The sequence below is a fragment of the Scomber japonicus genome, chromosome 6 (genome assembly GCF_027409825.1).
Source record: "Scomber japonicus isolate fScoJap1 chromosome 6, fScoJap1.pri, whole genome shotgun sequence".
Lineage (NCBI taxonomy): Eukaryota > Metazoa > Chordata > Actinopteri > Scombriformes > Scombridae > Scomber > Scomber japonicus.
In genome coordinates this window covers 7,179,459-7,192,978 of record NC_070583.1, presented here as the reverse complement: position 1 = coordinate 7,192,978, position 13,520 = coordinate 7,179,459, and the positions used below count along the sequence as shown (strand labels likewise).

The 13,520-nt window shown below is 38.6% G+C and overlaps 2 protein-coding genes across 2 annotated transcripts; one reads left to right on the top strand and one right to left on the bottom strand.

The window, feature by feature from the left end:
• The first annotated feature begins 240 nt into the window (after nt 1-240).
• timm8b (translocase of inner mitochondrial membrane 8 homolog B (yeast)) lies at nt 241-1,758 on the top strand. The gene is made up of 2 exons (XM_053320955.1): nt 241-421; nt 1,283-1,758. The coding sequence occupies exons 1-2, from the start codon at nt 320-322 to the stop codon at nt 1,448-1,450; spliced, it is 270 nt and encodes an 89-aa protein (XP_053176930.1). The 5' UTR covers nt 241-319; the 3' UTR covers nt 1,451-1,758.
• A 2,944-nt stretch (nt 1,759-4,702) lies between these two features.
• On the bottom strand, nt 4,703-8,498 carry il4i1 (interleukin 4 induced 1). Its single transcript, XM_053321008.1, has 7 exons — nt 8,453-8,498; nt 7,933-8,147; nt 7,719-7,831; nt 6,627-6,828; nt 6,479-6,547; nt 6,230-6,366; nt 4,703-5,468 (listed from the first exon to the last, which is right to left on the bottom strand). Exons 1-7 carry the CDS (start codon nt 8,481-8,483, stop codon nt 4,703-4,705), a joined length of 1,533 nt encoding a protein of 510 aa, XP_053176983.1. The 5' UTR covers nt 8,484-8,498.
• Nucleotides 8,499-13,520: the final 5,022 nt, after the last annotated feature.

Sequence of the window (13,520 nt, the reverse complement as noted above, 5' to 3'; positions counted from 1 at the left end):
TGTTTTATATAACAATATTTATATAACAGAGACACAACATATAATATACTGTGGTATTGCCTTTGAGTCAACTCTCATTAAGTGGCCGTTAGATATGAAATATCTTTGCGTGCATCACGTCCTACGTCACGGCAGCACGCTGATTTACACATCATGCGACGCAGAGTCTCCTGTGTGCGTGCTGCGTTCAATGATTTGTACATCAGCGGAGTTTCAACACGCCGCAGCGTCAGTGAACTCTCAGCGGAACCGAAGGTCACCTCTTCTCGGCGGCTTCACCGTGACTCCAGAGCTCATTCTGTAAACGTATTATAACACAATGGACAATTTTGACAGCTTGAACGCGTCGGAGAAAGCGGAAGCGACGGAGCTGCAGCGTATGATCGCCATAGAGCAGCAGAAAGCACAGTTCCAGGCTCAGGTCTGTATGTCAACCGGTATCTCAGCAACCTCAGCAGGCCACATGCCTACATATGAACCGGTGTTCTGTGCTGCAAGGCCACCCTACTCCTTTTCATAGTGTCTTACTTTCCCGATAGCTTAACATCTAGCCTTACGAATGCTACTTTGCTTTGAAATGAAGTAAAGAGTCCTGTTGACCTGTTGAGGAAGATGCTCACATTAGCACTATAATCTACAACTACAACTTACAACAAGGTGGTAGTCCATTAGTCAAGTCAGTGTGTGTTGTATAGCCCAATATCACATATCTCATATTGGCCGGGGGGGTTTGCAGTATGTACAGCAATACAACATCCTGCTCAATTACACCCTGTATGTGAATAAAGAAAAGATACTCCTTTAAAAAGCATTTAATGGAGGAAAAGAAATGGAAGAAGCAGAGGATTTAACCATCTCACAGGACAGAGAGGTGTTCAAGATGTTTGTACAGTATAGAACAAGAAAGACTTATTTCATAACCACAGCATGGAACAGGATAATAAGACTATAATGGATTCCATAGAGCCTTACGTCAGTCTTACTGGCCAAAAAAACAAGTTAAATTATACCAAATCAAACAGGCATGATGTGATAGTACTCTTACTGTTGCCATTGGATACTACAACCTCATTAATAAACAAAGTGGAATTATCACCTTTCTGACCATGTTAACAAAAGCTGAAATTGTATGAACTGCATTTAAAGTAAATTTTATGGCAGTGCTGTTGTGTTGGATCGCATTAGATTTACACAGGTGTTCCTAATAAAATGCTCGCTTAGTTGGTGTGTGTTTGTATGTGTGTGTCAGCTGTTCATCAGCTTTTTATTTTTTTCATTCCAGGTGCACACTTTCACCGACGTCTGCTGGGACAAGTGCGTAGACAGCCCTGGCTCTAAGCTGGACTACAGGACAGAGACGTGCCTGGTGAGCTGCGTGGAGAGATTCATCGACACCACCTTGAGCATCACCAACCGCTTCACGCAGATGGTGCAGAAGGGTGCTCATTAATGATGGACTTATGGATGCTAGCTGGACTTTATTGTGAGATGAATAAAAAAAAAGTTTTGTATTCCTAAAATGTCTGTGGAACAAAATGTGAAGAAGATTTTATGACTTTATGATTTAGGCTTGTGCCCCATGAGTTAGGGGGCCTACAGGGGCCAAAAAAAAAGAGTTCAGAATGCTTCAGAAACTTGTTACGGTTGTAGCTGCAAATGGCAGCGAGAAGTACTTGTTTGAATTGAGTCATGTTGGACATCAGTAAACTGGCATAGTACGCTCATGTTCACCAATGCAGCTTGTCTGTGATCCTTCACACACTAACACAGAAGTTTGCTTGTCACTTTTTTGGTGGAGAAGTGTCATACGTGTGGAAAACATCATGAGGTTGAGCAAGTATATAAAGGAGAGCTTATACAGATGAAGTAAAATCAATCAGTCAGAAACATGAAGTGGTTGGTGGTGAACCGTGGTCTTCTGTTTGGGGCTACACTTCTTATGAGCAGTCACTCAGCTGCCCTGGTTTCCTTGTTGCTCGGGACAATACATATTGTTTTCTTATAAAACTATATTCACAAAAACATGATTAATACAGAAAACATTCTTCAAGGCATTACATAACATTGAACATTTCCTCATGTAACGCCATATTTAGTTTTGGACATACAAGGTTTTAGACAGGGACCATCATTTTCAGCATCAAAAGAATGGGTCAAGCCTTGCGTTGTATTTCTGTCGAGTCCACATTTTTTTCCATCATTGAAGGCCCTTCAGATTGCCCATTTGGTTGACAGCCGAATATCTACCATGCAAGTACTGAAATATACAAAAATAAATGAATAACTGTGTGCAAATAAAGTAGAACAAAACGTAATAATGTTCAATACACATGGAAATACCGCAAAAACCCCACTAGAGTTCAATAATTACATTTTCTTCTTTTTCATCTCAGCCTCTACAAGACATCTGTAAGGGAATGTTGCTGCGAAGTACTTTGGCATTAGCTTAGGGACTGTATGGAAAACAAAGATCCCCCTTAATTATCTGATAGTCCCTGTGATTTAATTTAATTTGTGACACTGTAGCAGTCCAACCCCATTATCTCCAGCTCAACCTGACATCAGTTTTCAGAAAACAGGAGGAACATTAGTACATTCACTGTAAAACTCTGAAAGGAAATCCCCTTTTTAAGTTGCTCCTCCTGAAATAGTGACAGAGTTATGACTTGTTTTCCATTTCCAGTTATGCCCTATGCAAAAACCCACACTTAATCCTCAATAAGAAAGTCCTTTCTCTAGCAGTAGAAGACGGTCACCACTTCAACATACTGCGCTCAGGCACCTGTTTATTCAAAGTTTGTTCATATTAAATGTGTCCAGACAGAATCCTTCCTTTACAGTTAAAGTACTTGAGTGAATGTACTTGAGCTAATTTTCTCTACTGCCAGGCTGTTGAAATCAGTCAAAATAATTTCCTCCAGTAGTTATGTGAGACCAGAACAGTAAGAGTTAAATTTTGGCATTGAAAATAAAACCTGAACCGAAAAAGGAAACATCGGCATTAAATATCAGAACTGGAAAAAGTTGAATTGGCACATTCCTGTGAAAAATGAAAGACAAGCATTACAAACTCTACTGTGTGTTTGTGTTAAACAGTCCAATTTAAGCAGAAGACAAATGTATGGGAGGAAACAAGTGCACCTGAAGAAAAACCCACAGAGAAACAGGACTGTTAATCACTGGTTGATTTTGACATGTGAAATAATTCACACCGGTAAACCATCTGCACTCATTTCCTGTCATCTTTCTCTACTGTCACTATGTGATAATGGAATCAAACTATTCATTTATAGAAATCTCTAATGGAAGCCTCTCCATGGCTTTTTTTTTTTAGTGTGGAACCTGCATAAACTACTATTATACTCAACCAGCCCTACTAATATTAAACACCAACATTAGGCACCACAATCTGGTACATATGTGAAATAACTTGTTCTCTTAATGATCGACTAACTAATCTTGTTGCAGGACATTGTATTTTATTATTGTTTTATAAAATCATAGAAGGGATTAAGTCCAAAACCAAAGAGATGGTCTAGACAAAAAAGAGAAGTGTTTTCATCTCAGTTCATTTCCAGGAGGTCTGAATAAGGACCTGTCACATACTATAGCTTTTATTGTGTAATAAGTTCTTAAATGTTCCTATGCTTAAGTAGCCAAATGTATATACTTTTATAGTGTTTTGCATTACTGGTTCTCTATTTTGGCATTGTCACGGCATGTGTGAAAAGGTGCAAAATGTCTCTGAATGTAGCTGCATGTATGCCTAAAAGGTTATCTCAGTAATTCACCATGTGTGAAAGAGGCTTTTCTATCTAAGCTTTCAGATTTTTAAGATACTTTCAGTGAGTATAGTGCTTTGTTTAGAATATTTTTGGAAAAGACCTCCATCAACAAGGGTATGTCCCCATAGATGCAAATTTGCTGCAAATAGGGTATCACCCATATCCAATCCATCAGACACATCCCTTATTTCTATACCAATTTAAGAATATTATTGGCCTGAAACCACATGATCATACATATATCGAACATATGTGAACTCACTTTATTTTTAAAGGTTCCTTATAATGTGTTCAGTGTTGGCAATGACGAAGAACACAAGCTAAAATGCATTGGTCTCACAATAAAGTTGTTCTTACTAGATATGTTGCCAGAGTTTTGAGTTCCACATAAATGACACTTTAGAGAAAGGGCTTTCTTATTCAAATATTTTATTTTTTTTGTTCATTGTTAGTGTAAAATAAACTGAACTGATATATAAACAAATTGACATTTAAAAAAAGAAATAAAAGACATGACTTGGCAAGTACAGGTGTAGGAGTATTATGTAGCATCAAGAACTCCATTCGGCCTGTTTCTAGTACTTTTAGTTCACTGCTGGAATACTGCTATTGTCATAGATGTATTTAGTGTTTACTCTCTCACACATCACATACAACATGTAACAGTATACCCCTGCAAATCATGACTATGGGGGTAGTAATTGAATTTGCATATATGCTAATCTTTGTGGAATCATTTTATGGGTTGCCAACAGACAAGCTTTGTACTGCTGACCAATACATTCGTACCTAGATCAATAAATATGTATATAAAAATTATTTGTCATATCAGAGCAGTTAACCAAACCTATATATAGTCAACCCGAAAACGGAAAACAACTAGAAACATATGTAAAAGACAATCTCTTCATGTAAAATCAAACTGTGAGGCTATTAATATTACGAGCTGCCCTGATGGCAGATTTCATGGCAGTTTCAATCCACCCATGAGGTATGGCTGTGTGTTCTCCTGCAAAGTGCACCCGTCCCTCACTCTGGAACAGTTCTCTGGCGTAGTTAGCCTGGTAGGGTGTAAACAGGGCGAAGGCTCCCAGACTGTAAGGATCCAATCCCCACTTCTTCACCATTCCCCCTGTATGCTGAGACCTGATCTTCTCTCCGTGGATCTTCACCAAGTCCTCCAGGACCACAGCCATCAGCTCGTCGTCGCTCATCCCTTGGAAGAGGGTGGAGTCGTCGGAGCAGGTGTACGATGCCAGGAGGGCCCCTGCGTCTGTTCCAGGGAAGCTGTGGCTTGGGTAGTATATGAAGCGAGAGGGCCGGTCTGTGATACTCTTCCCTCCCTTGATGCCCTCTTTCTCCCAGAAGCGCTCCTTGAAGCTGAGTACCACCTTGGTGGAGCTGGCGTAATGGACTGAGCGAAGGGCCTCCATCTTGTCCCCAGAGAGACGGGGCTGGAAGTCAATGAAGACGGTCGCCTTGGCCGTGGATGTAACCAGGGCATAGTCCACTGTAAGGTTGGTCAGGGAGCCGGGATTACGCCAGTCCTGGTACGTTACGGTTACATTGCTGTTGCCTGTTTGGTTGATGAGTTTGACCTTTGACTTGAGAAGGATGGTGGCGTTTAACAGCTGGTAGAAAGTCCTCGGGAGGTGGTCAAAGCCATCTGTAATTTCAAAGTACCTGGGGAAAAAACACAATAAATCACAATACGGCCTGAAAGCTGCATTAATTTATATTTTTTATAATTCCAACTGATCAAATGATAGAGAGAATTATCAACCAAGCCCATAGATCCACTTGGGTCTGTTAGCACCTTAAAACTATTTTGGTTTTACAGCAAAAAACGTTACTGTTTGGATTCACTACCCTAATCAACCTAATTTCAAGACAAGGCAGGCAGCTGTTTTTAGCAAAACATCCCCCCCAAAACCTCAAACTGTACCAACCAGCCGAGCACCAGATAGACAAAATTAGCAACTAGTTGGTGAACAGTGAAGAATTTTAGCAGCCTGAGCCAGATAAAGCCAGCTAAAAGTAGAGTGAAACATGAAGGGCCAGAAACACATATGCTAGTCTTGCTAAATTTCTGCTTAATGTTTCTGCTTAATTGTGTTTTTCACCATGTTCTGCTGCCCCCAAGTGGCCAAAGATTATTAATGCAGTTTTAAGTGAAAATATCAAATGTAAAAATACTGTTCAAGTTATCCTGTATACAAAATGTTATTGAAAGTACTAAAAATATAGGTACTCATTGTTTTTTTAAATAGTTGTTGGTCAAAGTGAAGCTGATTACAACTACTTTTGAGTAATTACGTTAATGTATGATTTGTTAGAAGAAAAGAAGAAGAAAAATAGCAGTAGAGAAACACCAGTAAACCTAAGTTATGTGCACAGACTGTGGGTTGCCAGATATATAATTGAATAAAATAAATATTTATTACTCAGTGTTGTCATTGATGTCTGACTGTATGTACAACATCTCTCTCAGTGATGTGTAGAAGAGGCTGTTTTCATTCAGGATGTCCCCAATCATCCGCAAGGCACCTCGACTCAGGTTGCCCTCCTTCACCAGATATTCCTGTCAATGACAACAGAGACAAACGTTAAATGTTACTCATGTAGGGATATTTTTTCATTCTGATGTAACTATGACCTGTGTGACATTAATGTTGAAATAAATCAATAATTACCTTCACTGTGTAGGAATCATACTTATCCAACATGGCGCGGCAGCCAATCTTCTTAAGGTCATCCCTCACCTGTGCACAGAGTACAATACTTTAAATGAAGCCCCTAAAAATAATAACAATTCCATTAATGTGTGAAATGTATACAAACCTTCCACAGAGCCAGATTGAAAAGGTCAGCAGCTGATCTCCCTCTCTCTATGTTATTCAAGGTGTAGTTGAGCACATCAGGGTTGTTTTCCACAGCGTAGGTTTTGTGCAGAACTCCATTTACCAAATAGTAGGTGTTGATGTCATCTTCGATGAAGTGGTTCAAGGAAAGCTGTAATTTGGAGACCATGGAAAGCAGAATTCTGTGGAATAGATACTTAATATTAAATATCAATATAGCATTTATAACAGCATTTATCTTGAGTTGTGGTGCTGGGCAATATGTAAACAGTGGATTTAAAAAGACCCTTTTCACTAAAAGCAGCAGCCTGCTGATCCTGGAAACATTATTGATGAGAGTGTGAGAGTGAACCAAAACACCAAAGTTAAATCAAAACAATAGCTGAAAGACACTAACTTGTCTCCAATGCAATTCATGAATATTAGATGATGCTTGCAGACCTGTCTGTTAATACAGCATCTTTCTGATATTTTTATAGCTGAGCTCAACTGTATAGCAATATTCATATTTAATAGGACCGTTTGTTGTAATTGTGATTACTGCTCATTATGCAGATGGGCACTTTATAGAGGTATACAATATCACTGTATTGCTGGTACTAATATATAAACACCATTTGGTGCCACTTGCTTATGAGGCATGATGGTCAATAAATAAGTTATTAACACCTAAAATGGTAAAAATAGACACCTGCTAGTTTATTAACATATATAGCTAGAGTATTGTTAGAAAATACTTAGCCACAGTTGTCAAATAAATCTAAAAAGTAAAAGTACTTTTGACTCTGAAATCTAGTGAAGTGTGGAGTATAACATAGCAGAAGATGAAAATACTTAAGTGAGGTAGTCAACAAGTACCTCAAAGCTATTTACTATATGATACATGAGTTGTAAATTGAGTACTTAATTACTTTGTTACTTTCTATCATTTGGTAAAACAAACAAACATACAAACAAAAGCCTATTTAGATTCATTTTTGATCAAACAAACTGCCTCTAACATGATGAGTCCACTCATTGCTGAACATGAATCGTATTATGCCCCCTCAAAAACAGACATTTCTGTACTCACTTATGAAAGCTGGGGATCCTCATGGCTCCCATTTCTGCATACCAGCCCTCTTTTCTGTCCCTGAAGGTCTCCACACGTCCTCCAATGCGGTTACTGGCCTCTATTATGGTCACCTTTTCATTCACAGGGACACATGATCAGTCTTATGAAATTCACTCTGACATGCACAGCATAAGGTTCCACTCAGAAAACATGTTGATGTAAATGGTTTTACCTTATGGCCGGCATCTTCTAGAAACTTTGCAGCGGTCAGTCCAGCGATGCCCCCACCAATGATTGCTACATGACGGGGTGTCTTTGCAGCAGGAAGACCTTTGTCCACAATGTTGAGAAGATCCCCGTAGTCTGGGTCTTGGAGGCAGTCATACAGAGGGTCTCCAATTATCCCGCTCACCGCAAACACCACAACCCCAACAAGTATCAGGGGAACTGATGAAGGAAGGAAATACCAGATTGAAGCAGCATGAGGCAAATGCAGACTATCACCAAAACAGAAAAAACCCCAAGTGATCACTAAGCAACCACCAACTTCCATTTTCCTTTCTGCCGTGTTAACCAGAACAAAAGTACATGTGTAAGCAGAACTGTGGTGTTATGACAAATAATTGAATCATCCTCACAGGAGTTCACCGAACTTCTGCCTTCAACAAAGCAGATTTTTATCTATGCTTCACTTTTTCGTAAGTGCAGTGATGATGTTACACAACATTATGTAAAAGCAATTTCATACTTACAGAATTTGCACAGAGCCATGTGAGGGATCATCTTAAGGATGGGACTCCACAGTCTAGACTTCTTTCCACTATTGATACTGATGCTGTCAGAGGAAAACGAAACCTAGCAAAGACAAAGACATATTTTGGGGTTCAGGTTGTATTGTCATGAGTTTCATATTCCTAGGAAATAAAAGTTTTCAGTTCATAACTGAACTGTCCTTTAAAAAAGAAAAAAAACAAAAAAACAAAAAAAAACAAAAACAGCAAGATTATTTCAGTTAAGTGATGCCCATGTATAATCATCTACTATCAGAGGAGAAAGAGGCAGCTCAGACTAGACCTTCAGCAGCCCACTCACCTTTATCAAAGGTAATGTCTCGTAAGTTGTCATAAGCCTATTCATGACTGAGAAGAAATGACTGAATCCCTGGTAAGGCTAAACTTTTAGTCTCTCCATACGAAAGCAGCCAAGAAAACCTGGAAAGCGTGGTATGTGTGAAATTGCACACAACGTCATTTAATGAGGGACTGTGTGGCTCCTCAGGTCTTCCAGAAATATTTTCCCACACCGGCTCGAGAGTCAACCACACTGAACAAATCAGATTAGTGAGGTTATACTAGTCATCAGCATACCTCATTTCCTCCATCTTCACTCATTTCAATACCAGTGCTCATTTAGTGGTATCCAAAAATGTCTGTCAAAGTCTCAAAGTTGTGTTCAAACTTCAAGCTGTATTATGGTATATTTAACATACACAATAAATTACAAGTCTTAATTTTTTCTACAACCAATTTTTTTTTTTAAATAATTTTTTTACTACCTACCGGTAATTAAGTATAGTCCAGGTTGCTAAAAGACAGCCATCCCACTCAACCGACTCGTTCTGTGTGCCACAGCATGGGGGCAGCTTTTTATAGGCAGTGCAGTATAAATGAAAGCAAAAGCTAGGAGGAAACAAAAGCCAAGTTTCATTTTCCCTACATAATGAGATGCTGCTTTGTAATTTTCTTGAATAAATGCTGAACAATAACGCATTTTATTTTTATTTAAAAGGCGCCTTTCAAAGCACTCAAGGATACCCTACAAGGCACTTATAACACAACAACAGTACATCAAACAATATAAATCAGGTAACATTTAGTGCAAAGATAAAGAATAAATATGAATGTGACAAACTCCATTACGGTAAATGGAAGTGATTAATGTACTTTGCATGAGAAAGTACATGAGGAAATATAGAATTTAAATTAACTGTTATAAAGGAACTGTAAAGACCAAGAACTAAAGAAAACTTTTACCTGTTGAAAGCTTTGAGGAGTAGAAAATGTCTGTATTTCCAGTGGAGTTCTGACTAGTTTGAAAGCTCAATTCGGACCTGAACAGCTTGGATGCTTTTTCAGCCGAGGACTCAAAGAGGGACACATTTACCTGACTATTTATTGTAGCTTAGGTAAGATTTAATGTCACAGGTTACAACAACTATACAGCAATATATAGATTATGTATAGCTGAACACAGCATTGTTGGAAGTCAAGGGGCAGGTTTTATTTCACTTTTTTGTCAGTGTATGGAAAACACTGAGGTCACTGAACTAGCAGCGTTAGGGCGTTAAGTCAGACATGTGAGGTGTTATTTGTAAGAACACTTTATAAGAAATCAGTCAGACATTTGTTAGTAAGTCATAAAGTTGAGTTTGCTGACTTTTGGAGAGTATGAGGGTAATTATTGACTGTGAAAGTAGTAACTTTTGGTGCATCTCACTGTCTTCATCATTTACTTTATCCTAGATATACTACCAAATGGACCTCAAGTTAAAGCTGCTATATTCAGTTTTTTTTTTGTATTATTAATCAGAGCTGTCAACTCTCACGCAATCAGCACTCATGCCACGCTGCTATTTCTCACACTGTCAAAAATAATACTGAGCTATCTTTTTAAAACTATTAGTTTGGACCCTCCCCACACACTTTTACTATGTCAAAAACCAGTACATCAGTCTATCCACTCAGCACTGTGTCAGAGATTCATTATTAAATCAGTTCTGCTGTTTTATTGAGAGAAGACTGAAAATCAATTAAACTCTCCTCCAAGTTTTCACTGCTACGACACACACACACACACACACACACACACACACACACACACGCACGCACGCACATGTACCCATACCTACTGCACTGCTGACACTCAGTTGATGCACAGACACCGGGAAGCTTAACATGGGTCCATCACTGTCACAACAAAATGTTCAGGATATTGTTAAAGTTAACTCACTGAAACTAGATGTTGGTATTTTGTCGCCTTTACTTGTAAAGGCATAAACCACCCAAAAAAATTGGAATTTGCGAATGACTATCTCACCTGTATAGTACTCTTATTATTAAATGACTCTATATGTAACAGCTGTGGGACTGAACTAAAACGAAGGCATTTTTTTTTAGCAAAAAGCTCTGATTAACACTGCACAACACACAAATGGCAGACTCGCTAATGAACACAGTGGAGCATTTAGCAGCTAAAGAGCCAGATATTTCCCTCAGAGGTTGGTAGAGACTAGAGTTAGAAGATGAGTGTTGGACCAATTCAACACAAACACAACTGCTAATGTTGTTCTGTGTTTGTTGGATGTGTAAATAAACTGTTTGCCAATATGTTCAGTATACTAGCTTTTTAAAGTAATAATGTATTGTGGTGCATTGTAGTTATTTAATGTTTAAAGAAATATTTTTAACATTTCGTGAAATATATCTCTTTTTTTTTGCAGAGTAAAGTGCGAGAATTGATATTTCTCATATCTGTGTGTAAAATATGGGGCTGGATGGTTAGCTTAGCTTAGCATAACGACTGGAAGTGACTGCAGTGTAAAACGTATAACTGTCCAAAGCTGAAAGTTGTGTGTATTAGCACCTTTGTAACTCTTTACATTCATGTTTGTGTGCTCATGCAATGTTAAGTAGCGAGCTTTGGAGCATCTAGCTGGCACATTTTTTTGAGCTTTGGAGTGAGCCAGATGCCATAGATGCTATCTTAGTAGATAGATATATATTTCTTAGTAGATAGATAGATCTATCTGGCATAAACTCTCATGTCTATGTATAAAGTATGAAGCTGAATGGTTTTAGCTTTGCATAAAGACTGAACACCTGGGACTAAGTTGAAAGTTCTGTTTGTTAGCACCTTTTGTAACTCTTTATGTTCATGTTTGTGTGCCCATACAGTGTTAAGCAGTGAGCTTTGGAGGAACTACCTGCCACATTTTTGAGCTTTGAAGAGAGCCAGAATGAAGACATGAATCTGTCTGAATCTGTCTGTATGAATGTGGAGTCTTCAAATCTCTCTCTGTCATCTAAGCATTATAGTTTCTTTTTCTCTGATACTTAGATGTTGTTGTTTTTTCTAAACCGGTTATTCAGTTGCTTTGCAGGTTTCAGTGTGCCACTCAGTGTGCCAGTTTGGTGTGTGGTTTTAGAGGTCAGGATGTGCAATGCCATCAATGTGAGAAATGTAAAACACATGAAGATTTTTCTGACTGAGAAAAGAATACCGCCCTACTTACTGTATGATGGTAAAATACATCGCAATGGGTAGAATGTTTACTCAAGTGAAAGAACAATCACTCCCATAACCCACTCAAGTTAAAATATAATTATAAGTACTTGGTTAACAAACTACTCCAAGAACAAGTTACTTTGTAGTTTAATATTGTTTAGTATGTGTGGGCCAGAGATCTTCACAAATCATTTTATACAAGTCCAAGCCAAGCCTCAAATCTGTGGTCAAGAATCTGAGTCAAGTCTCATGTCTCTTTTTGGAATATTAAGTGTTACAGTGCATCTGATATATAACGTGGTTATTTCAGAATGAGCTATTTCTGCTTAATACAATTATACTATTGTTTATTTCATAATTTTTAAAAATGTAGATTAAGGTATCAGTAAGATCACTGTATATATCAATATAATTAGCTAGCTGCCCAACCTGCTATTATTGCCTGTATTTGTTGTTATCTTGATATGGACATGTTGTTATTATAGTGTTTAGCATGACTGAGGTGAATGACATAACATGACTGAAGCGAAAGCAAGGCTGCAGAAGAAAAATGTCCTTAATCCTGTGATGTGCATACCAAAAAAACGCAGAGCAGAACAAAGACTTGATGAAACTTAAATAGAAACCGATACAGCAAAGACTGAATCCTTTGCCAACAGGACAGATGACTAAACAAGGGTAGACTGGGAATTGATTGTTACAAGGACACTGTAGACTGGGCAGTGCTGGGGCCTGTTTCAGGAAGCAAGTTTAACAAACTCTGGGCTGTCACACTCAGAATTTTGGGTGTCAGAACAGGTGATAACAGTCAGTTCTATCAACTCTGAGTGAAGGTAACCCTGAGTAAAGCCCTCATATACCAAGCCCTCATCAATGGAACGTAGATACTGTAACATGATTCACCATGGCCCATACGAGGGCTGAGAATCTTGTTCAGATAAGTGTATTTGTGTTTCAATATTAACTGGCTCTAAGAAAAGGACACACCATGTCTGACACCTCCTTCAGTCTTTGAAGAAAACCTGGCAGCGAGCAGGTTAGTTTCACAGAGTAAGTACTGAAAAACCAGAGTTTCCTTGAACTCTGAGTCAACTAACTCAGAGTTTTCACTAAACTTGCTTTCTGATGAGACTGATACAGGACAGATGTGAAGACTGGGGGAAAACACTGAGGACAAGGCATGAACCTAATGCGAAGGTGTGGAGAGAAAAGTGGACTGGGGAGGAGTGCAAGAACACAGAAACAAACTGAATATCAAATCCCTTAATTAGAGAAAGTCATGCTCTGTGTTACAAGAGGATTCTGGTAATTTATCAGATTCATTCCAATGATCATCTGAATTAGATATTTATTTAGTGTATGGCCAGCATTTTTTGGATAGACTAAATATGCATTTAATCAACTATTACTGGAAAGTGAAAGTATTTCTGCTGGCCGAGGGCCGAGGCTGCTTTCCAACACAGTCACCGACCGCACACTATGCAGTTACTGGATTTGAGTCACTTATGTGGAACAATAAACTGATATGGTATTTGC